This window comes from Pleurodeles waltl, chromosome 1_2 (genome assembly GCF_031143425.1).
Source record: "Pleurodeles waltl isolate 20211129_DDA chromosome 1_2, aPleWal1.hap1.20221129, whole genome shotgun sequence".
NCBI lineage: Eukaryota > Metazoa > Chordata > Amphibia > Caudata > Salamandridae > Pleurodeles > Pleurodeles waltl.
In genome coordinates, this window is record NC_090437.1 from 153,167,786 (window position 1) to 153,194,109 (window position 26,324).

At 41.1% G+C, this 26,324-nt stretch overlaps 1 protein-coding gene across 2 annotated transcripts in view; it reads left to right on the forward strand.

Moving 5' to 3' along the window:
• The window catches only part of NUP54 (nucleoporin 54), a 128,125-nt gene that overhangs the window by 16,185 nt on the left and 85,616 nt on the right, over nucleotides 1-26,324 (forward strand). The window contains exons 3-5 of one of the 2 annotated variants that reach the window (XM_069236842.1): nucleotides 3,992-4,078; nucleotides 9,092-9,247; nucleotides 12,796-13,022. In XM_069236842.1, the coding sequence (XP_069092943.1) occupies nucleotides 3,992-4,078; nucleotides 9,092-9,247; nucleotides 12,796-13,022 (470 nt within the window). The remainder of the gene's footprint in view (nucleotides 1-3,991; nucleotides 4,079-9,091; nucleotides 9,248-12,795; nucleotides 13,023-26,324) is intronic. The other variant, XM_069236841.1, reaches the window with a different exon arrangement.

Here is a 26,324-nt window from a genome sequence, read left to right on the forward strand (position 1 = left end):
AGACAGTTTACCACCTGTAATTACCCTCTGTCATTTCAGGGCAGCACCTTCTCTTTGAATTGAAAATGGTATGTGTTGTTGTTCACATACCGTTTACTCATTGAATACAAAATATACCTGATAAACATTTTGTTAACACTTTACACATTATTAATCTTAGTGCAAAGCCCACGTTTCACAGCTCCACATGTCACTAGCATATGGAAAGGAATTAAACCATACCAAGTATAAGCTCAGATGCTTTGTCCTGTTGCTGGTAGCGCTTTTTATGTGGCCTTCTAAAACATGCTTTAAACAAATTTGTTTTTGCACTTAAATTTAATTGCATCTGTAGGCTTGATACGCAGTAGTGAAAATAATTGCTTATTATTTTGGATAACGGTGGAATATCTTCTGTTTTATTGTAATAGTCTGGGCGTGAGTAGAAAGGGTAGATGATCCTTGCTCTGCTTTTCTGTCTAATCACCAAGCTATAGTAGGTTCTTGTTTGGTAAGCTGCAATGGGGCGGGTTGCATCTCATCTGTCGCTGAAGCATCTGAAGACAGTGGAGTGTACTGGCAGTGTCTGACTGATCCACAACCCAACGTGTTTTAGATTTGATTCTACCAGATATATTTGCTTCCAAGCTTTATGGGCCCCTCAATGTCGTAAGTTAGGTGGACGAAGCTGCAATGCAGGCACCTCTATGGGTCTTGTGGTTGTCAAAGGAAAACATTCTTTGCTTTCAGCCATGGCCTAGTCTTGACCTCTAGTGAGGTTTGAGTTACCCACGAATACACTGCTCAACCTTTTCTCTCTGCTTGTAGATCCTGGCTTGACAGTACCTATGATTTTGGTAGCCTCTGCTTTTGCAGGAGCTGAGGCAGCAGAGAAGCAAGCCATTCGGATGGCCATCTCCATGAATGGGGAGACAAATCAGAGTCCAGTATTGGATGGAAGGTGGGTGGCCACATGTAGAATTAAAATTAGGACTAGGCGGAACTCGCAGAGTTATATTAAAAACTCTGCAAGTTTCTGCAGAGTTACACCAATGGGTAGAAAATATGCATGTCTTGCTGCTCGTACTGCCATTTAGCACCAATAATGCGAGCAGAGCTGAAAATCTGGGTGAACAGCACCATGCAGTGTGCAAGAGCGTGTAGCCATTTGAGTTGATTTTGCTGCTGTTTGAGTAGAAAAAGTTCTAGAGCAGCAGCAAATCTGTGTGAGAGGCAGCCCTCTGACTGCAACTGCCTGTGTTTGAAAGTTGCTTACTAGATGCCAGATAGCACTCACATTTCTGGAGCCTAACAGGTAACAAATTCTGCCGTGCAGCGATTGGTTCCTGAAACTCCAGGCTAGAAAAGTAACGAGGAGTCGCCAGTTCCTGCTAATTACTTGTGCAGAATGAAACAATCTACTCACTCCTAATTAAAATACCCCCATGTTCCAGATTATGCACAGAGGATAATTAGAATGCCTTGCTTAAGAGGCCAACTTTGTCTGAAAGAGACTAAAACAGTAATCTCTGTTAATAGTGGCTGCCTTTGAAGGGCCTACTGCTGCTGGTCTTTCCATTATTTTCTCCCAGAGCGTCTTTGGTTTGCTGTAAAATGGCAAGTTGAGAGAACAGACTCAAAATTATTCAAGTGTAGACTTCACAGCTAAATCTTCATGCCGAGCCTCTGTGTGACATTGTATATCCTGAGGAGTGATCATGCCCGAAATCTTCAGCTGAACGATTCCACAGTGGATTTGCACTTGCTCCTATTATGATTGTAGGCCACAATATAAGCGCACAACAGCCGCCAGTCCACTTCCATTGGTGGGGACAGTTACCCTCTGCTTAGGTCTCCAAGCCACAGGACTCAACCGCTCTATCTTCATCAGAATCGGCAAGACCAACTAAGGATGACTGTTTATGGGGGTACAAATAAATGTCAGTCTATCAGCCGGCCCCTATTTTAACTCCTGCCAAGACACTGACTCTTCCACACGGCCATGTGGACCCCCAGGGCAGTCAGCAAATGTCAGGTTCCCAACCGTAGGCAGCATCAGGGGACTAGAACACGACTCGTTTCAGTTGATGGTCCTGATTAGGGCTATCAAAGATAAACAAGTAGCATATGCAATGAGTATGTGGACTATTTTTTTTTAATATAAAATCAGCTCATCACTGCATTTTAATATTATAAGAACTACAAACACAGGCATGCATAAATGTACACATTTGTAATGCGTAATGTTTCTGCCAACCTTCAACTCTGCAAGCTCGGAGAATGAATAACTAGGCCCTAACTTAGGAGACATAAAAATGTGCAGTTTGCACAGTGACGAAGCACAAATTATCTGTGTAGAAAAAGACACATAATTTGTCAACATTGCAAAAAAAGAGCTGGGTATGTAGATATATTTACATAATTTTAATTTCAACCGAAGAGTGAAGGCAAGTACACAACTCTATATCCTCACCATGAACAGTCATGTTTTAAAAAAATTTAAATACACCTGCTTTCCCCCACTGCACGTATTTACTGCACCTTTGCCTGTCCTTCATTTCTGATTGAGGTTAAAACCATGCACAGGGAGGTTCCCATTCGATGCTCCTTTTGGTTCACTTATCAAAATAATTGCAGATTTAAAATCTTTGTTTATTCCTATTGAGATATGCTGTATCTGGAACGTTAAGTTTGGGTTTGTAGCATCAAGTCGCCAGATCGTGGTGAAATGGCACATCAAGCACACTACTTGGCTGTGGGTAGCTTTATTGTTGCCAAGTCAAGATTCCTATTCCAGAGATTCAGACCATACATTTAGCTTTTTATATGGCGCACACCATAGACCAAGAACTATTATGCCTGTTGTCTTGGCATGTACCCCACTCCTTTCATTTCAAGCAGTGAATATCACTTGTCTGTTGTCTTCCTAAACATTAATACAATAGTGTAACATTTCATAACTGTGTGTCGTTGTGGAATATAATGGCAATGGCTTTTTATGTAGTGAAGGCAAGAGGTTACAAATGCTGTCCTCCTGTGTATGAATGGGAATGCCAGGTGATGCCCTTGCAATACGATGAGCGTGCAAAATAAGGTGACTATCCAGATTGAGTTTTTTTTGCTGTTTATCATCTTGTTGTGGGTATTGCTTCCGGCAGCCATGATATTGACTTGTGTCTTTTCTTATTTTTTGGGAAATTATTATAGGAGCTGCACACTTGCAAAATTCTCGTTCAAACAATAACCTCAGTTACGAAGAATAAATCCTGTTGTTTTGTAGTAAAACAAAAGCAGTGAACACTGATTTAGCGTTAGTATGAAAGGCCAAAATGTGATCCTGTTGTCAAATACTAATTACCTGTGATAACACAACTCCTCCACTTAGGCCATGCTCACAATTTAAACCCTTACTTACAATCAGACCCAGCTAACCTTAATGTAAAGCCCATGTCCTCTAGCTGTTTCTTGTTTTCTCTCTAGTATGTACTTAGGCTTTGCAACCCATATCGGGATAAGACTCTATTCTATCAAGTAGTGACTGTGAACCCCTATCATGATAGAGTTTTGTCAACTGGTTGCACATTGATTGCTGTGTGCCCACTCCTCAACTTCCCTACAAAGCTACCTAATGTATTACGTGCTTTTAGAACAAGAAAATGTACTGAGGTGTAAAACTGCACATATGTGAGTGCAGGTGCAACTCTGTACAATCTGTGTTGTCTTGAGTGCCTCTCAAAAAGAATACTGGCACATGAGATGTAGTAGTGCAGTGGGAGTTGTTAACGAGAAAGAGAGAAAGAAAAAAAGAAAGAAACGTGATGCACTCGTAGTCCACAACCCATGCAACCTTTAGAGCATTCACCTTACTCATCTGAATATTACTTTGGAAAAACTTTGCACAAAAAACATCAATCGTTTGACCTTTAGCTAACAAAGTTGTGTCTCGTTCATAAAATTCCATCCACATCCGCCATGTCATTGTACTTTATGCATTTGCTATTTCGTTTACTAGGTGGGTTTGGAGGATTTGGAGCCACTACTACAGCACCATCTGGTTCTGCATTTAGTTTTTCTACTCCTGCCAGTACGGGAACCACAGGTAAGGCATCGGCACTGATATACTGGCCTTTCACTTCTCCTTCCTCATTATATCTTTAACTAATGGTGCAGCCTAGGTTATAGGGGCTTCTGAAAAAAAAGTATGGCATTTGTTCCTTCAGAATTGCTCCCAAGCGTGAATCAGATCTATCTCTCACGTGATTGTAGACAATATCATGTGTGATCCTGAAAAAACTAGTAGCTTTCTAGATGCATTCACATGTGCAAACGGGTGTTTGCAGTTGCCCAACCAGATGGGAACTTCTATATCTGTAAACCAATACTAAGGCACCCTAACATGTTTTTACTTTTTGTGAATTGCTCCCGTAATTTGGGTTTTATATGCAACACTGCAAGCATCCATTTTGCAAAACACCTTGCTCTTCCATCTTAGATGTTCTGGCTAGCACCTCGTGGTTGCGTCAGTAAACTGATAATAGAAGAAAGTGTCACATGGACTCATTGTTTCAAACCTTCATGTGGTTCCTTCAGCAGCTGATTTTTCTCCCGAAGTAATTCATGTAAGAGCTGTAAATAGTGCAGATTGTATTTAAAAGATAACAGTCCAACTCCTTTTCCCTTTAAATGTCATTGCCTTGTGAAAATTGTTTGACTTTGGATCCTACAGTGAGTGCAAAGCACCATACAACAGAACTAAAAAAAGAAGAAAAAAAACAATGATTTCTCAAGGTAATGTTTTAATTGTTTTAATATTTGGCATCCATCCCTTCACTGACACTGCTGCACCAAAGGTTAAAAAAAAAAAAAAAAGTTTGATAAAATATTTGTATACATTCTGATTCAATGGAGTAAAATTAAGGACATGTTGTAGAGCCAGGCTGATTCAAGAGTTGGTAGTTGCCTTTTTTAGGATTTTCCATATTGTGCACTATAAAGCCGTCCCTTGTGTGTTTGCACAATCAGTGGCTAATTAGATTTTTCAAATCAGTTGTTGTCTTTAGTGCCACTGCTGCATTAAGCTTTTTTCTGTGCTACTGAACAGTTTTTAGCAAATGTTATCACCATCTTGCACATGCCCCTCAACCACTATTCAAACCACAAGATTTCGCACAAAACGTAAAAATCAACAGTATCTTTTGACTCCTCCTGTTAAATGAGAGCCATACATGGGGTGTTGCAAGCTCTGGTTACTTGGTACACTGATCTTCCTAAAAACACAGTCATTCCTCACAAAAAACACTGGGACGCAATAGCCGTTTCTGAGGTTTATGCAATGCTAGATTACAGAAATGTGCTTTTTGCCAGTGTGTTACATCAGTTGTACTCCCTACCTCCTAAAAAAATAGAAAAGGCTGCACCATAACTAATGTTCAGCTTGAGCTGAATTGCTCCTACCTCCCTTCTTTAGAGAGATGATCTTTTGAGTATCTAAAGATCGTACACAATGTTTTACAAATTGGGATCCACAGATGGACAGAATAATACTTTCATATTACTACATATACTTCCTTTCATGCTCTTAGGTAGAAACCAGTATCGCCACATTAGTTCACTTAAAAAACTTGCTTGTTCAGTGTATGAGGAAAGCCTAGTTGCTTTGCTGCTTCTGGTGATTTTCTGTGAAGTGAATGAAGTGTACGTACTGCTCCTGTCCATGCTGTCCATGGTGTGTGAGGGAGGATGCTTGCACTGAATCTTCTGTCCATACTGCTGCGCTGCATGTCTCTGGTGCACCGCTGTGCCTGTGGTGTGCGCGGAAGCCTTACCTATGGTTGCTCCACAGCACTGGGAGTGAGGATGGGGTATGTGTTTATGTATGAATTGGCTTACATACGTGTCTCCTTTAGCATTGCTCAGTTTGCGGGTGTAAACTTGCAGAAACTTGCAGAAATAGTGCCAGGGAAGAGGTGCTGGCAGTCCATGATATAGGTCAATGGTCACTACCCTGAAGGCTGCAGGCAACTGTGAGCCCAGCATCTGCAGCCAGGGTGCCCGGTTTGTGACCAGTCTCTGCAATACGGGTTTTACTGAGTTTGTGCTTGTTAAAATTGAAAATGAAATCCACACCTTTTTAATCCTTGTTCAGTTTGACAAACCTCAAAATCTTTCAGCCGAGGAGACAGATGTGACAACCGTAGAGGATTGAAGGGGGCAAAGTGAGTACCAAAAATATTAACTTAGAAAAGGAAAGAATGGTCATTGAGAGCCATAATGCACTTGGACACCTTTGTGGACAAGAGGCATCACCTTCAGTGAGGCAACTATTGCTGTGCCTTCAACCTTCCTGAAGCCAAGGTGACACATAGGTGGTGGTGTGCGGCTGTAAAGCACCGCTGCAACAGAAACACCAAAAGCGCTGAGAGACCCTTATGCAGGGCGGTAATTGGAGAAGTTGCGGGAGCCCACAGGGCAGGCTTGAGGCCTGATACACGTACGGGACCTGTTGTACATGCTGGAATCCGAGATCATCTTCAAAGACCATGTGTGTCCTAACTAGGCTCCGGGCAGCAGAAACCAGAGCTGTCTCTCGGGATGGTGGGCGGATGGAGCCATCACAACACTTTAAATGTAATGTCACTCACGGCTCTCCCGCCCACTACAGCATCCCGAGACTTAAAGACTCATGTCACCTCTCCGTCAAAACAAAAACATGGGAAATTAGTTGCCCCTTCCACAAATATACAGAACATAAAATACTAAGAACTATTTATGTTTTTGTAGCGTTGCAACGTAGTCTGAGAGCTATTTCAAAGTGCTCAGCCAGCACGTACAAAGCAGAACGTACCAACGTTATACTTGAATAAAGTTTAAGCAAAGTGTGTCTTCTCTCCCGGAGACAGAATGCCCCTCTCCCTCCCCTCAATCCACAGATGCCAAGTTTCCCAGGGCAGCGTGTGCTGGGTTAGCCCAGTTCCTTTTTTTTTCTTTTTTTTCTTAAAGTACCTGTATAAAGCCAGGACTACAAGTCCCAGAACTCAAGGATACAATAGGCCTGGACGACATAGTCACATGTGGACCTGGAAACTTGTCAGCTAAACCAATCAGACTTCCGAGACATTGGTAAAACCAGAAACTGTCTGTACTCACTGTCGCTGAAGTTTTTAACTCCTGAAATACCACCTGAGCGGATGCACGTTCACACCCCAAACCAACAAGGCCCCGGTCAGTTAGTATACGATCTCAAGAGCAGTCATTAAAGAACAAATGTCTCCCCCAGCCCGACAGCTGCATGTTTGCACCCCTATAGTCATACCTAGGGTCAGAGAGAAGGTTATCACAGGAGAGGTATTTAGAAAACCCAGGAACAGATAATACATTTGCATTGTAAAGAAAAGTCTTTAGGTAACCGAAGCCCCTCTCCCAGCCTGCCTTTACAACCACATCTTCCCAGTGTTTTATCTAAGTCTGCGTGTGTTTGTGATGGCAGGTGGGCTGCCCCACATGCATAGACCATTTTGGAGACCATCACAACTGTAAAACCTGGTGTGCGACTCTTCGTAAGTCCTGTGCATTGGGGATATCCCCAATCCTCCCAGAAGGCAGGACGCCATGTTTGTTTACATGAAAAAGAAAGGAGTGGCGGCCTGCCCCTCCCAATGGGGAAAAAAAACAGCATTTCAGTACCACCGATGGAGTTCGTGCTGTGAGCGCCAACGAAGTACGGATTGGAGAGAGAAAAGAAAAATATAGTTCACCCACGCTGAAGTACATGGGCAGTTGTGCAATAATCCATGCAACAGGGTCAGTCTGCAAGTGGGTAATAAAACCATCCCAAGGCGGAACAAATGTAACGCATTTACCAATGATATCAAGGGATTTTTTAAAGGCAAGCCCACAAACGAGTGAAAGAGATGGGCGTGGTTAAAAGCCCACAGATAGATAACAGCTCGAAAAGTTCTTGCAAGCTTGACCTAAAAATGTACTCCTGAGACAATTTGATACATTACATGTGGCTCTCACGTAACTCTATGTAATGAAGACAGATCCAGGGAGAAAAACAATAGGTTTATACCGAAAATATAACCAACTTCTTTCTTTTCCTGACATCCATCAATCCTATTTCTCCCCATCTATTTCAGAATCCCCATCCTCAACATTCCATCAGCAGTATAGATCCAAACTGGCTGAACCGAAGGTGGCATAGCATGGCTTAAACATAAGATAATATGATAAAATAACCGTACTTGCAAATTTAAAGGAATACATAAAAACATAAAAATATAACACACTCAACCCTCCATCAATAAATATGCCGTTCTTCATCTTTCTTCCTGATGTCACATTGCCAGTTACCACTCTTTCTCTAATGTAGTACTCTGATGCCATCTGTATTAAGTTGTACTCCAGAGTATGTTTTATGATACAAAATCATAGTATTTGTGTCACATTCTGACACACAGTTATCATTTTGGCAACCATATGTGGTGAACAAATTACATGTCCAAATCCTAAATCTGCTGACCTTATTTCTTTGTTTTTAATATTTATGTTCTGCATTAGTGGCTCATCTCCTGTTTAACAAAGACGGCATAATGTTTGCACACTAATTTAGTTGTCAAACTAAATCCAGTTGCACCCAAATCTGGAGTAATTTACCTAAAATTATTTTCTGCAGATCTTTTTTGAATGATGAACGGAATGTGTACCCTGCTCTTAGATCTCGAATGAATCAGGTTACCTTCAAGCCGATACTTGCAGCATCCTAAATAGATTAAGTTTAATAATTTTTCCCAGATAACCTTTGGGTGGGGCAATTAAAATCTTAAAAACTGTAAATTTGTGTCATACCTCTTGCTTCTTACACTTTTAGCGCTGTGCGAAACGCCTCATAAGAGGATAAATTGCATCTTCTCACATCTAATGATAATGCATAATAAGTAGCCACCTGGAGACTTTTACAATGTGTGTTGAATGTGTTTTTTGCTTTCTTTTGAAAAATTATCAAGGAAGACTGGGAGTAGCATACACGTTTATCAGTAACTGCTTGTTTTACGTTTTTCAGAAGAGAAAATAGTATTACTTTTAATTCATGTTTTTTTTGCGTTGCTTCAAGGTTTGTTTGGTGGAACTCAAAATAAATCTTTTGCACTTGGTAGTGGATTTGGTGGAGTAGGTACCAGTACTGGTCTGGGCAGTACGTTAGGAGGAGGTTTACAATTTGGAGGATTTAACACACAGCAGCAGCAGCAACAACAGCAACATCAAACTGGTAAGTGTAATTCGCTGAAGTGTTTTTAAAAAGCAAGCAATGTAAAATATGTAAAAATAATTGTCATGTTTGCTCTCCTTCGTGTACCATTATTTAACTGAAGTGTAGGTCCATAGGAAATTAATGCAATGTTATAGTGCCTTAAGCTGTTGTGTCTGTGCCTCTCAGTTTCTCAGGAAGTCAGTGTTAGGTTTTTCAAACATATTGACCTATACAAACTATGTTTGTTTATGTTTTCTTTTAGGTACATTCAGGACTAGATATTGATGTAAACTCTACATCCATATCTCATTGGATCTTTGAAAATGAGGATATATTTTTATTTGTTGATAGGCATGCTCATTAATCTTTTACATTTCTGAATTAAACCTAAACAGTAACCAAGAATCTGTTGCCCTAAATGTCTGCAGTCTGACAATACCAAATATATGTTGGTCTTCTAGAAAATATTGTTGCACAATTATGTAATACATTTGCAACGGGATCGCTGTTCCTGGTGCACAGTGCCGCATTCTGGACTGAATTCAAAGTATAAAAACGACATTTTCTGTTCAATTTAAGGAATATAATGATGCAATCTGGACGTCCATCGTCATATTTTGATGGCCTGGAGAATGTGATGACCTTTTTTTTTTTTTTTTTTTTTTTTTTTTCAATTTATTTATGTTTTTTAACGCAATTTTTTTTTGCAAACCAAGAAAATTATTTTCAGTCTCCTTCACACAGGATCCTATCCCTGCCAACACTTGACCCTGATCTGTGTTTTCCTGGGTCTCCTGAGCTTGGGGTTACTGTGCATATGTATGGAATCTTTCTCTCGCTGGATGCCAGACTTCTCTCACCCTGATTGGCTGACCACAAATCTCTCTGCATATGGTGGTTTCTTTCAGTCTTCCTCGGGCAAGAGCATATCCCTGCCATGGCCTCACCTACTTCTCCTGCTTCATCCGAATTCAGCACAACAAGGAATGTCCTTGTTTGAAGGTAGCTTTTCTGGTTGAGATCTGCAGTATTTTTGCCAGAGGTCGGCTGACATCTGAGTAAACCTAAAACCTCTAGACACTTATGAAAATTAGAGATCTGGGTGAATTTAGGATAACATATTTTGCATGAATTTCGACATGACTTATTAAACAGAATCCCCTGGAGATAACAAAATATGGGTTAAAAAAAATCGCTTTTCTGTGACTGAAGACTCCAGACCTTCTTCACACAGCAAAAGTCCTACCATGCAATGTTCTCACACTTCTTCTTACAAAAATGGTAATGCAGCTGTGTGTGGGCTTACTGAGCATGTGAAGACCAAAGTGACAGTAAATTGGCCTCTCATGGTCACAGGTTATGCATGCTCCTCTCTGTAGAAGGGTACACCCATATGCGTAAGATACTGCTTTAATACTCAGGAATGTGGAAACATGAGGTGGTGAAACATTCGCTGGTTCCCATAAAATTCATCAACTTTCTTTCACAGACACATTAGGTAGTTCTGTTTTTAACCAAAATGTAACCTTTGTAGGCTTTGTGGTGAAGAAAATGTGGTGGCGCCCTATCATGCCTCCTACTCCGGAGTCACTGGGATTCTGGCTTTCAGAAATGTCTGGGATTAGTAGGCTTCCCTAGCTGCTTGTTGACTCCGAGCCTAAATATAGCAGCTATCCATATCACAAAATCTAGTCTAACTCTAAGATTTTGCCTTGTGCTTTCCACAGTTTAAATTTGGGACTCCCATGTTCCTGGTTGCAGTAGTCACTCATGCTTGTGTGGTACTGTTTAAATAAGAAGAGTGTGGGAATGCAGAATAGGAGGTCATTTATTGAAGTTCTCTACATTTTAGATGTCTTATAAGTCAGTCTTCAGAAAACACTCTTTGGGGGAAAAAAAACTTCTGCAGAGTTGCCTGGAATTATGGTAATCGTGAGAGCAGATAGGTGCAAATGCCCCTTAACCCTAAAATCTGAGGTTTTGGTACATTTTAAAAAAGGCCTGTCGTTTATTTTTTCCCAATTTCTATATTCATGAGATTTTTCTTTAGCATATGATACGTTCAATCAAATCGGTTGAAAATCATAAATAGATTGCTGGCTCTGGATATAGTGTTTTAAAAGAAAACTACAAACACTGCACATGGCTGTGAAAGGAGTACTCTGGCAAACAAAATGATATAATATTTTTGTGACTGTGCCTTTTGTGCAGAACTTTACAGGTTAAAAACTTGGTACCCATAGCTCTGTTTTCTCTGCACTTATATTTACTATATGAATGAGATTGATTTTGTTGTGACATCCTCAAGCAGGTTACACAAATGCGTCCAGTTGAATCTACATTTCTGTCTACTTTTCAGCAATCTGTATCTTTCCTCTCACCCCAACAAACCCACAAATTGCAAGTAAGCATAAAACCCAACAGGCATTAGCAAAACTAGTAGTTCTCCCCTTCGAAAGGCGCCTACTAGTCTTTCGGCTTTGCCAGTGTGTGTTCCCGAAGCTGAGAAGCATTGCCGAAAAAAAGAATAAAAGGTTGTGGCTGATGCTGGACAGCATTGGCAAAAAAGCCAAAATGGCCACTCCAGAGTGATGAAGTACATGCTTGTATATATTAGTATGCTGCAGCTGCAGTTTTTGAATATTTTTTTCTGAATTAACTGTCCAAGATGGTGGGTGCCAATCTTGGCACAGTAAATTATATAATACATAAAAGTATGAAAGTGCATTACAGAGAAAGGAGCTGCCTCATAGAAAATTGAGGCAGCATGGACGCTCAGAAAAAGTGAAAATATAAAAAAAGGGGACGTGTGGGGCTAAAAATTCAAAATTCTACTAACTGCCGAAGTTGTTGGTAGCGCTCTGGGAAGCTTTATGGGCAAAGAGTGTGTGCAATCTGGAATATGGCAGAGTAGCTACTGGTAAGTAACAAGTGTTTGACGATCCAAATGACTACATGAGTCAGGTGGATCTTCAGTTTTGTGTGCAATGGTATCCACAACCGTGTAGTTAGAACTGGCTTGAAGTAGGGTAAAATGGCATAGATGCATGGTGATATGTTTTGAATTTTTGAGTAGGTTAAAGCTGCAGTCACTTACCCAGGATGTAGATTGCATGACGCACTGGGGCAGAGAAGTTTTCTAGATTGGTAATTTCGATGGGTGACCTGTGAGCTCAAGCAAGAAGAATTAGCCTACTTGGGCAGAGATGAGAGCTTGAGAAACAGTTTGTTAGAAGTGGGAAGTCCAGAGGCTTATGGTTTTTAAATTACTTGTGTAAATTATTATTCAGATTTCAATGAGTCCTGAAAACACACACAATTTCAAATTGGATAGCTGGCGGGACAGCGTTTAAGAAGATAGCAAGTTGGATGAGTTTATATCGCATGGGCCATTTACTAAACTTTACTGCGCGGTTAGCACCCATAGGTTAAAGACCCACCAGCTGCTTGATTTGTTTTCATTCCATTTATGACATAGGAGCTTTGTTTCGTCTGACAGTGTTACTAAACCATTTCAAAGGAAGAGATTTATGTTCTTATTTAAACCCGTTTTCTGTTTCTTTTAGGTTTAGGCACTTTATTCAATCAGCTGGGTGGTAATCCTGCCCAATCCAATCAGCTCATAAACACAGCTAGTGCCCTGTCGGCACCCACGTTATTGGGAGATGAGAGAGATGCCATTCTAGCAAAATGGAACCAGCTTCAAGCCTTCTGGGGGACAGGCAAGGGATACTTCAACAACAGCATCCCACCAGTGGACTTCACACAGGAAAATCCATTTTGTAGGTTTAAGGTACGATGATAAGTTCTTAATTATATCTACAATACAATGCTGAAAAGTGTTCTCACATCTCTTGTCTCTGTTTAGATACTATTCTCCATTCCACGTTTTCACTTTTTGTCCTCAACAAAAGAAAAATATGGGCCAAGAGTTCTAAACAAAACAATCTCCCATATCCCAACAACTTTGAATGCTGCTGCTTCTCTGTTGCCTACAGTTGCAAAATGAAATTTGTAGATTTATTTAATAGACATCCAAAGCCTTAAATCAAGAGAAGATACAGAATCTAGGATGAATCTAATGTAAATAGACATGAAACGAAACAGAAGGGAGTGGGGGGGGGGGGGATTCATGTTCATGGGTTGTGATATCTTTTCCAGGTTAGTCAGTCCCTAGGTGAGGTATAATTGCTTACTGGAGTGAAAGGTCTGCCATATTCTTGTAGAAGTATTGAGTGATGGCTGAATGTTTTCTTCTTCCCAGTACTCGGAAAAGTTACCTGTGAGCAACCCCATGACATTCTGAAGCCCTCGTCAACTTCAAGTTCAAAATTGCCAAGATCTGCCACTCTTATCAACTCAGTGGGCCACTTTCTTTATCCTTTAGCCTGCCATTCTGCCACCTCGGCTACAGTCCACCTTCACCTCACACCTCTGGATACTGAATCAGGCCAGCAATCTAAAAAAGTAGAATACTGTTACAAGCATTGCACTTGCTTGGTAAATCCTCACAGTTTGGCAAAAAGAGAACATTGTGAGTTGAATGGGTTTGCCAAAGAGTACACAACAGTCAGACTAGTTGATGACGGTGGGTGGAGTGAGGAAAAGAGGAGGGGAAGAGGGAGGCATATCAAGGTTCAGATGATGGCTGAAGAAACATTGTAACTCATAAGATAAATTGCGAAGTGATCACGTATTTTACAAATGTGGAAGTAGTTTGTTTTTATTAAAATGAGTACAGTTAAAAAAAAAAAAAAAATAATCTCACATCAAACTCTGGCCTCAACAGACCCTCTTTAGAGACATTGACAGTTGTTTCATATTCTGGGTCTGGTATAATCGGGAAGTGGCATCATCAGACAGGCAGAATATGTCCCCTTGCTAAAATCGTAGGCTGGTATTCTGAGAGCTCTGATATAACAACAGTATTGCCATAGTGTGTTATTTAGAACACGTGGATTGTTTCTCAAAGGGGTGTCTGTAGCATCTTATCCTGTAGATAAGATTTTTTTTTCTATATTGTTAAATTTCTACATTCACCATTAGGTTTACTTGAAACTCGCGTAACTTGCTTTCATGCACTTCTGCAAAATTTCCAGAAAATTACATATAATTATGTGAACTAAAAAAAGTGCGAAAACAACTATTGCTGCAAACCACAGGATGTCTTGTTCTGCTCCTGTTCTCTAACTTTACCACAGATTGTGGCGTAATTACACAAGTAGCATAATTGTGGAAATTAGCCTCTTGTTACTCATTGAGAGGGCCCGGAAGTCAGAAGTATTAGGAGTAATGTTAATGGGTTTAGTATTTTAGACTTAAAATAGATGATTTCCCAACATCTGGAGTTCATTCCAAACCAGATCGTATCAGTACTAGACTCTAACATAATCAGGTTACTATTGAGAACGTGGGAGGTTTGAGATCTAAGTTTACGGATTCCCATTGGGACGATTGTATTGATCAGTATCAAGTATGACTTTTCCAAGAAATATAGGCAGTAACACCCATTCATAGAGCAGGGTATTTAAATTATAGTGTGGAAGCAGTCCAGTCTATATCAAAGCACCTATCCCGGGGGCTAATTAAGCTTCATGATATACCATCTCCTGATGAATTAGGGCTCCTTATTTCCTCCTCTAGGAAGCCATTTATGAAGCACTTATAAAATCGCTGCACTGAGGGAAACGATTAAAAAAACTATTTGTACCCTGGCCGAATAACTGGACAATGTAAGTTGCCCATTACTAATTGCGGGAGATTTATATAAGAGTTTTGAACCTCAGACAACAATGTATGTATCAATGAGAGATGAGTACAAGGAATGGCATATCCCTAAAATAATCACCACTATCCTAAAAATAAAAAAAATAAAAGTATCTTCGGTGGCTCTACAAATAGCATCCCTCTCTCTTGCACGAGTTGCGGGCATGCAAAGGATGTTCCTCATCTGTCTGTGGTGCCAAATATACTTTTAAGAGGAGTAAGTCCACAAGTAATATTGATTATGTACTGTTAGATCTACAATTCTTGCAGAAATGCCAAGGCAAAGTATATCAAGGCTGTCAAAGGGGGTAATAAAAATGTACTAGTGGCCGCAGGGAAAGAATACACGCATGTACAAAACGTGAGCAAGAGCGAGTGGGAGGAGGACAAGTGGAAGAATTTGGTCATTACAGTAAAAAGCAAAGAAAGTAGGGGATTTTGGCAGGTTTTTCCCCAAGGTAATCAAGGGAATCCTAGGTAGGAATTTTATATGCAACCCGGAGTATGGTCAAAACACTTCAAAGATCTCTACAAGGCTCAAAATCCAAATTTCAGATTCCTTAATGAGAGTAACCAGTGCCCTCCTGCACATGAAGAAAATCGAACACACTGTGTGTATTTTAGATTGGACAGTATTTTGTCAGTTATAGATTCCATGAAGTCGGAAAAACCACCGGCTTAGATAATATTGCTGCAGTTCTGTCTCAGTTTGGGCCATACATTAAGATGCTGGCAAATGCAGTTGTGGCAGGAGCAGATGTCCCAGATACCTGGAGCAGAAATTATGCCGATATTTGAGAAAGGGGATAGGGACAACCTGCCAACTGTAGACCAATTCGTTTAATTGATGCTGTTCAAAAGATCTTCTGCAGACAAATTAATATTAATATCCAGAACCCCTGTGGATTTGCAAACTTTGCTTGATAAATTTCCAGTTACTGTAGCCACTATGTACTAGAAATGAATGCAGGCAAAACAAAAAGTACGGCTTTTAATGCCCATGGATCCTTTAGGGGAAAAAATGTATTTGTGGAAAACATCCTTGGAGGGAGTTAAGCGGTTTATTATAGGGTACAGCTGGCCAGTTCTATGTCCTTGTCAGCACAGATAGCATAGAGCATTTACAATAACAAGAGCCCTATATTCTCTCTATATTGCCTGGCTTGGAGATTACTGTGCCAAAGCAGTTAAGGCTGCGTTAGATGGGTCTGCAATATGGGGATCATGTAACTTAACAAAGCTAGCTACAGCAGAAGATAGATATGAGATCCATTTCCAGCCTTTTGCAAAGTGCCCCTCTGAGGCTATTACATAAGGATTGGGCCCTAAAAAGCATTGTTCGTTTTGCAAGTCTGCAAGTTATTATACTGCATAAGGCTTTGGTCCAGCAAGGACTTGGGTCCCCGTAAGATGGCATTTATTAAAATAAAAAAACTGGACCTGGGATCCAAATTTCCCTGGGTTTTATGTTCAATCATGGTTTTACAAACTAGGCATGGGAGAGACATGGAACAATCCTGAATCCATTAAGAAGGGGGTGCTAAACAACTGAAAAACAATTATTGGCTGCATGTCAATGAAAGCTGGTTCATGGAGACTAGTGTGAGTAGCATGTGTTAGGAGATCCTGGTTGTTGCCTATTTGAATAAAGCTGAGTGTACAACAATATGCGGTAGCACTAAAGAGCTTAAAGTCTGACTCTGTTGATTATTGTGTTTGCAGTGCCCAAATATTTGCATTGTACATGGAGGGTAAGGCATAAACCACTTAGAAAGTAATAAGATATCCCAGGGTAAATTCATAACGGATTTGGCATTTTAGATAGTTTTATTATGATGAAATAGTATTTGGATGGATTTTTTGTGTGATTAGTTTATTATGTTACATTTGGGATGAAAAGCAAATGTAGTTGAATGTATGTGTAGGCAATATGAGTCAATATGAAGGACCTTTAAGGGCTGTGGTGGCCAAAGTTTTTAATTGTCCCTGGAGGTTGGGATATGCATCATATGGAAGGCTATAGATTATTTATGGGCTCATTTATTATCAATGTGGTATTTAGGATGATTATAATGTAATAGCAGTGGATGGATTTAATTCTGAATTGGCAAAATGTGTAAATTATGTAAAGAATGTGTGATTCATTTGCAGCGATTCTGTAATGTGTGTCTTTCTTTCTGTTTTAAGGGACCAGTTCCTAAATAAAACTAAGACCACTAATGTTAGATTTACACAATGTATACTGATTTAATTACATTTTGCCCAAGTCTCCTCACCTTGTTCTACAGATCTGCCAGCACATGCACCTGGTTTCACCCAGCCTACTAGACCCTAGCTCCTGACACTGTTAATGCTTCCAATTGCATGAGGGTCATCTTTGAAGATAGCATCTCCTCGGATCTCTTTTCATAATAGAATGATAAAAGTACAGTTAGTCTGTTCCAGTTTTGCGCAAACTCCTGGTGTTGCTATATGGGAGCCAGGAGATTGTTCTTATCATTTTCCTAGCTTGAAAAGCAGTGTCCCTTGGTATGAAACTTTTTTCTCCTTCGTTACCCAAAGGTCCACATTTCTACTGCAGCACACCTTATTTAAACAAACAGAGAGGCATTGAGATGTCCACCTCTATGCAAGATGACCATGAAAATTTAGGAAAGGGATGTATAGCATGATCGGAATTCAACTTCAGAGGGTAGTTAAGAATTGTTTTTGTAAGACACATATACACCAGCACAGGTTCCCTGCACTGGTGAGAGATGTTTTTCAGCACAACATAAGTTTCAGTAATAAGTTTTATTAAGTAGATCAGGATAAAGTTTTCCAGTGAACAGAGATTTTTTTTTATTACTTCAAGAATTGTAGAAAGTTTTTATAATCAGTTGGTGGTTGATAGGACGGGTGTTCAACAACGGCAGGGTAATAACTGATTAGGAACTACTATTAAGGACCCTTCTAGACTCCACTATCATCATCACCCTACATAAGGCCTTACATTATAGCCGTCAACCCAGCTTGTGGAGGATACATTTGTTAGGAGAAGTTCTGTAAATTGCTTTATAGAACATACAAAATGCCTTGAAAGTGTTATTGGCCACAGCAGGGAGCCCACCCCCAAAAAGAAAATAGTCAAAGTACAGAGATTCCAAGCAGAACCAATTGCTTTGAACTCACCAATAAATGTCAGTCACTTTACAGTGCATCTTAAATGAACAAAGACAAACCGAAGCTTATAACAAATATTTACTGCCCCATAAAGTACTCAGTGCTCAAGTGTCCACACCGTGGAAGGGTAAAAGCTGTGCAGTGTGTGTGTATGTATGTGTATATATATATATATTATACTATACAAAAAGTAACAACAGATTGTGTGTTCAAAGCAATTGGTTCTGCTTGGAATCTCTGTTTACATTTTAGTCCATGGTTTCAGTTGCTTACAAGCAGCCCCTGTTCTTGGTTTGCTAAAAAAGGAAAGGGCATGGTTATGTTGGTGGGCAGTGAACAACTGACTGCAGTCCCATTAGCAACCAGTTGTAGCTGGTAGTAGGTCCTTGCAGAAACCAGAGAGCAAAATAGTGCAACAATCAGGGGAACAAACCAGCTCTGTTACTGCCAAAATACTACCAGTAAGCATCAAGATAGTGTTTTCAAAATGGGTTTACTCCCATAATGTTGGTTTTTGTCTGACTTAACATAAGTTCCCCTCTGTCACTGACCTCCAACATGTATGGGTGGTGTTTTTACAACGGACAGAAACATTGTGTCTGTTAGATGCATACATTTAAAAGTAGATGTTGGGACAGTAATATTGTCAGAACAATGTAGTCATGTTCTGCTTCCATAAGTGCCCAACTGCATGCATCTGTTATCCTGGTTTTTAATTTGAGCCATAGCCTCACATTAATTTAGTATTTGTGCAGAGACCGAGGCCTGTCCCTTAGCTTGAGTGAGGTTCTGCATCTTGAGGTGCATACCAGGCAAACCTCCATATTACACATTTCATGTTCTGTGCGTCCACACTTGTGACCAAATCCTTTTATCTGTGTCCCTGGAGGGGAAGCATACTAGCTGACTCGTGTAAAGTTCACTTAGGTGTGCTTCCCCAGAACCTAGAGCTAACACCCCAACTGTATGTTATGTGTGTTTGTGGTCTGTTTACATTCATTGTGTATATAGGCAAGCCTGAGTAATTGAGGCCTGTGGGACCTACTTTGAAAGCCAGAGGCCTGGGCATGTGCACAAGATATTTTCCCAGATAGTGAAAGTGTACTGTTAACATGTCTGAAGCTGGAGAGCAGCCATCCAGACTCTCAAGTGATCAGATGAAACAAGGCCCCTTTAGAACTTCAATTGGGCTTTCTCTTCTGAGAGGAGCTATTGAATGGCCATCCTCTAATACTCTGTTTGATAGATGATGGGAGTTAAGGGTGAAACTTCACTCTTAGTTGCATAAAGTCACTTTTTATGTGCCTCTATTGTGGACGATCCAGGCTGGAGACAAACCTTCCGTGAGGGGCATCACTACACAAAGACTGCCTTGAGAGCAGCCTGTTTAGGACCCTGAAAAGACTGGTTCTGAATTTGTATAGTGGCTCTACCTCTCCTGTCTGGTCTGCTTTGACTGTATAAAAGTAGAACTCACTGCCTGTAGGAAAGTGCCCTTTTTGGATGTGGTCACCTCCACTTTCTGTCTGGTATTTGATGCAATTGTGACCAAAGTGCACTGGGTTCCAGCTAACCAGGGTCACTATACTGCATGTGTTTACATATCTGCTCAAAACAGATATACCCCAGTGATGTCTAATTCGATTCTTAGGAATTACAAGTGGACAGGGAAGTACATGTACTGTACTCTGGTAATTACAAGTTCCCCGGCTACACAGTGGCTTACTGAAACCCAAGATGTTTGAAATCAAACATCTCTTATAAATAAGCCCACACTGATTCCAGTGTTGGATTTCTTAACACATGCACCCAGAGGACACCTTGGAGGTGCCCCCCTGAAAACTTACTATCTACTAGTGTATTGGCTGACTGGTCCTGACCAGCCTACCACCACAGACTAGTTTCTGACCCCACGGAGTTGAGAGCCCACGCTCTCTGAGGTCCGAAACAAAGCCTGTTCTAGGCAGAGATCTTACCACCTCCTACAAGCAGGATCACTAGTTATCAGCATATCAAGCAGCAGACCTTAAAAAGCCTCTGCTTCCTTTGTTATGTGACCCCTGGCTTCCCCAGTCAGTGGACATGCCAACCCCCCCTTCTCACCCCCCCCGCCCTGGGCCCACTGGCATCAGGACAGGTGGGAAAATTAGCTAGTGGGGAGTCGTGCTCCCTATCAGGCTAGTTCCACCCATAAGGTGGGCTACCTGATGTGAACACGAAATTTAGAATTCCACCATTTTTTCTGTTTGGTGGAATTGGGCTCACTGGGTCAAGGTTATGCCCACTTCCCACAGAGCTGGTCATATAGTGGGTGTAATCACCCTAAAGGTAAGCAGCCCATTGGCTACTACATGTCACTCCCGTTAGAGCCCTAAATTAAGTATTTAGGAGGCACCCCCTGATGCCAGGAACTCAAATTCGATGGATCCAGAAGAAGACCAAGAAGAGCCGCAAGAACAGAAGACTTGCTGTGGGCGTTTGGCACCAAGCCCTGCCTGCACCATTCTCGACAATGGTGACTGTCTCTTCCTGCAGCTGAGCATCTGCCAAGAACCCTAGTAGACGGCCAGCCCTTTGAAAATCTCCAGAATCTCCCTTGGAGTAGAGGAGCTACTCCTCTTCAGTCCGCATGCACTGAAGCAGCAGAGTCCAATCCACTGTCTTGCAGCTCCCTAGCCAGCCCCCTATGACCCTAAGTCCCGAAGGAAACCCCCAGAAACCAGCTGTAAACAAATGTATGCAACATATGCCCTTTTCCCCATTGCAGAGCATTGCTGCTTAAAGACACTTAAGTAAACATTTTACCTACTTGTAAAAATCAATATTTAAAAAAGTACTTACTTGATAGCGAAGCTCTTGTTATGAAAATTTACATAAAAATACGTGTTTTTTTTTTTTTTTTAAATTGGTCTCAGATTTATTCTTGATTGTGTGTCTCACGTATTGCCTCTGTGAGTGGAAAAAAAAGGTTTAACACTACCTTCCGGTAAGCCTAAACTGCTCAACCACACTACCACAAAAGAGAGCATTTAGTATTCTCATTTGTGCCTCTGTAAACTAGTAGGGGTTTGCCTGGACTCTTTACACATTGTACCGAGTTTTGGTCCTCTATATAAAGAGGCAGCTTCCTACACTGACATTTTTGCAGTTCTGAGTTCTCTGATCAAGGAAGGGTGTGCTCTGTGGATCACTCGGAGAACTGCTGTGCAATCAGGGATGGTGTCTCTATCACAATCGGATTCCCTGGCATCAGTGGATATCACCTTAAGTCTTGCTGGAAGATCTTCATGTTATATGAGATGCCTCGAATCAAAACTCTCTGCTGAGAGAGGGAAAGAACCTGCGGAATGTGTGACTATCCAGGAACAGCCAGAAGAACAAAGACCCTGGTGCTTGTGGTTTCTACCAGAAGGAAGGACGAGGGCTAATTGCGTGCCCCTGTTGTTAGTGGGTATCATAATCTCCTGGTTGCAATTCCGGGCAGGAACTTCAGAATGATGGCTAAGCAGGGCCACTACACCCCGAACTGTGACTGCAACTCAAACTGTGCTGCTGCGACCTAAATAAGGGTGACTGCAGCTCATCCCTTACGTCTGAAAATGGTATGGCTAGCTTGGACCTTGATTCAGAGTACTACCCCATGGAGACCAAGTAAAAGCCTAGCCCGAGCAGCAGGTAGGAGTTTGGCTGTGTCTAGATTTCTTGTCAGAGGTAGGTCAGGCAGAAAAGAGATCATAAATGAATTAGTGAACTGGTCGGAACGGAAATCCACTTGGAATCTCCCCATTTAGCATGTTATTCACCATAATTACTTAGCTGGTCTGATACAACGCACTTCTTGAGTTTAGCACCAGAAGTTAGAAATGATATCGGTCTAAAATGAAGTGATAATGGGTTCCTGAGCAAGGGTTGGCAGCTGTATGTATTGAAGATAGAGACACTAGTCACAATGCTTTGTGCATTTGGCTTATGATGGTAGAAACTTGTGGTTAAAACATTTTAAAAAAAATTTTCACTGAGCAATTTGAAAGTTAGATTTGACTTGTTAGAAGCCAAGTCACATCTGTCTTAATAGAATTAATTTCAGGCCTGGCATAAAGTCGATTTGTACGTATGAAGGTAATTTTTATTTTTTATTTATTTACTTTAAAGTTATCTAAGGATTCTTAGTTAAGGTACAACTTCCACTGTGCTGGAAAAGTTGAAGATTCAAAAATATTTTGTGCAAGAGATCATACTTTCTGTAATTAATGTTCGTGCCCTTCTTACTCAGAATGTGGTAAGCTTTTAAGAAAATGCAAGCCAGAGTTATTATCTAGAGGACTTGTTGATAAATCCAAGGACCCCAGCTGGTCAGTACTATGTTGAGCACAGTTGCAAGTTACAAGCGTAATATCTGAGCTAGGTTTAGAGTGAGGTAAGTGAAAAACGACACAAGGCGGCAAGAAGAATATTTTTAATAGTCACAATGCTGGACTCGCTAAGAAAATAGTTCAAGATTTGCTCTGTGGAACTTGTAAGACTGTGGATCTAATAATTAAAGTTAAGGTCACTGTGTGGGCCCTGGATGATGCGTCATGTTCTCGGGGACATTGCAGGGTCACCTTCTTAGGCTTCTTGTTATCTACGCCTTAGCGTAGACAACCCCCATTTCTTTGCTGAAAACTGGAGGCTTGCACATACGCTTGGACGAGGGGTGCAGCTATGGAGGGGTGTGACTTCAGTATAGCATTAGACCTCTTTGCCGACAGACCCAGTGACACTAGACAACTCTGCCCCCAACAGCCGCTGTGCATCTACGACTCATAATGGACAATGATCTCATTGATATCTGGCACTCCCGACATGTGGCCAGCACACAGGGCACATTTATCACCACCACACATACCACTTGGTCACAAATAGATTATTGGCTGACCACATGCGATGTTGATACATGGATGACCTGCATCATAGATCGGCCCTGCACACTTTCTGACCACACGCCTGTCCTGTTGGAGATGGCCTCGCCTTAGTATAAGATGCAGGCCTTTATGAGGCAACTTCCAGCTAGCTCGTTACACGACCCGGTCTTTAGAGACGAGGTCAAGTCGGCCATTGTAGAATACTTTGAGTTAAATGTACACTTGGTGACCTCACAGTCCAATTTATGGGAAGATTGTCATTCACAGCGTGTGTGTCGCGAAGCAGGCAAATGTGCTGGCCGTCCTGCGGGAAGATCCTAGTCGCATAGAGAATGAAATTCAATCTCTAGAACTACAGTACTTAGCGGATTGTAAGGCATCAATGCTTGCGCCCATTCCCGGCAAGCTCACAGAATTTGAAGACTTGGTGCAGGGCAAAACTTATTTTTTGGGCAGAAAGGCCCATTCCCACCATTACGGTGAAGTCGAGAGAGCCTGGAGGACGCTGGCTGCCCTGCTGTGTAGACTGTGGGTGAGCAATTACATAGTCGAATTGTGTGAGGATCATCAAACACGCATGTCGGTACCAGGGCAGTACAGAAAGAGATGGCCAATTTTTATTTTACGCTTTATATGTCCCGAATGCCTGAACAACACTGTAATTTTGTGGCCCACTTGGATACGGTGCAGCTGCTTGGGCTAGAAGGAGGACGCTGAATGTTTTTAAGATGAGATTTTTACGGTTGAGGTCATGCAGGCTATCACTGCCATTCATCCGGTTTACACGGCCTCACGGCTGCTTTCCACAAAGAGTTTACTCAACTCTTTGCCCCTAAACTCCTTGCCATGTATGAGGAATCCCTGGTGACAGGTGTGCTTCCCCCATCCTTACAGGAGGCTCTCATTGTTAACATACGAAAACCGCATAAAGACGCACAGCGATGCAAGTTGTACAGACGGCTGTCCATGATCAATATGGATAACACAATACTGGCCAAGCTGACAGCATCTAGATTGCTCCCGCTCCTACCACTCTTGACTCGCCCCAATTTGGGTTAGTCCCAGGCAGGTCGACGGCACACAATCTGTTCACCTTCTTCGTGCTCCTGCGCACCATTGACCCGGCTCTGCAAGCAGTTTCAGTTTTTTTTTTTTTTATAGATGTGGCTGTGGCATTTGTCTCACCCGAGTGATCATACATCTTTGCATCGCTGTCACGTCTAGGAATGAGTCCCATTTCATCTGCCTGATTGGTCTTCTTTGCGCCCAGCCAGTTACCTGGCTGCTGTTGAATTGAGTGATTACCCACCCATTTCCAATATTACCCGGCACCCTGCAGGGCTGTACCGTATCAACCAACCTATTTGTCATAACTATGGAACTCTTGGTGGCCCGGCTTCAACATGACCACTCGCAGTGTAGTCTTGCGTTCATGCCCAGCTAAGTGCTTGTGTCTATGTATGCAGATGGTGTCACCCTTTATATAAAAAAATCCTCTGGACAATTTGAACCAGGTGACCAGCGAATGTTTTTCTGTTGAAAGGTATGGCGGACATAACTATTAATTGGTCATTACAAAAGCCCTTGCTACGTCTCACACACCTATTTCTTAATACATGGCATCCCTTGATTTTCCATTAGGGCAGAAACAGTTCTAGTATCTATCTAGGAATGCCCCTAGTAAGGGTTTTACAGTTAACAAGACAAATCCTGCGCCTCAGTATAAACCATACATAAAAAAGGTAAATGTAAAGATGCATAAAGATATGGGAAGTGCCTCGCGTAAGCAACCACAATGAAGCCATTGGCAGGTTCTCACCAATTTGCTTACTTTGTCATCATCTGCAACTTTTCTATATATATATATATATATATATATATATATATAGAGAGAGAGAGGAACCATCACCCAAACAGGATCTGAAAAATTTGTCTTTTATCTATTGTGTATAGCACACATCTCAAAAAGAACAGCTGTTCTTCTTAAAATTGTCTGCACATGGTATGTTATTTTTAATCATGAGCGGGCTTTAGGAACTAAAAATGGTTGCTGCACATATCTAATTTTAGTAAAAAAAAATTCAGGTGAGGAAGAATTTCTCTTCCCTATATGGAGGGCCCAGCGAGGCGGATGCTGATGACTGTTAATTCAATGGCATAGATGTTTAGGCCACGTGTGTGAAAGATAAATACTATTCATTGATGAACGAGTAGGACCTACATGTCAAATATTCTGAGTAGGGCTGCTGGCACGTCCTACCTTATGTGTTTTGATATTTCGTTGATAAGGGGCCACGTAAGGGTAGAAAACCATCTACCCTCATGCGCTCGAATGAACCTTTGGACTCAGATAGGTGTGAGTGTTTGGCTCTGAACAAAACTAAATCAACAATAAACAAAACCAAACAATATCATCATTAATCAACATTAGAGTCAATAATTTGTACGCACCGTGAACTATTTGGCCATGATTCCCCACACCAGTTTAGTAAAGTTCAAACATTTATTGCCCTTTAGATTTAACAATTCTAAGATCCTGTAAATCAAGAGCAAAACCAAATTATTATAAAGATACATGAATAACACAGGTTGACCAAACCTTCTAAAGAATCTCGGCTTTGACAGAATATGAATTATTAGGTACTCAAGAATCACAATACAGAATAACAGCAATATCAAATGCACAGTTGAGATTGAATACATTGAGTTAACACAGAGTTATTATTCACAATCCGTGATTGTGTGCAGCCAAATTCAGAATGTGACATTCTAACTATTACCCTAATTAGAATAAGCATGTTGGTCTTCATGCAACAAGAGAAAAAGAAGACAAAAGCTAATTTGGCAAAGATCTATCTATGGCATTTGCAAAAATAGCGGTTGGGTTTCTAGAAGAGAAAAACATGAAAACATGTAAACCTGCAAAAAAAAAAAAAAGACAAGATATCTTTGGTATACCTCTCCTTAATGGGTTCAGCAAGGTCTTCATTTGAGCATCTTATGGTCATCTTCAGTGTACAGCTACATATGGAGAAACAGTTCAGTAATATTCGGCCTTAATGCATCAGAACTGTAAGTGGCACATAGCACATTATTTACTTGCAGAAATAAATGCACATTTTAATACAGCACAGACAGTAACTGTGGCTAAAAAAGCAAGAAAGAAGAAATCTGCTCTTGGGCAAGAAGAAAATTAAGTCTGAACTAACAGCACCTAAACATTGCTGTATTAAAGCCACAGAAATTAAATAGCTACTCTAACT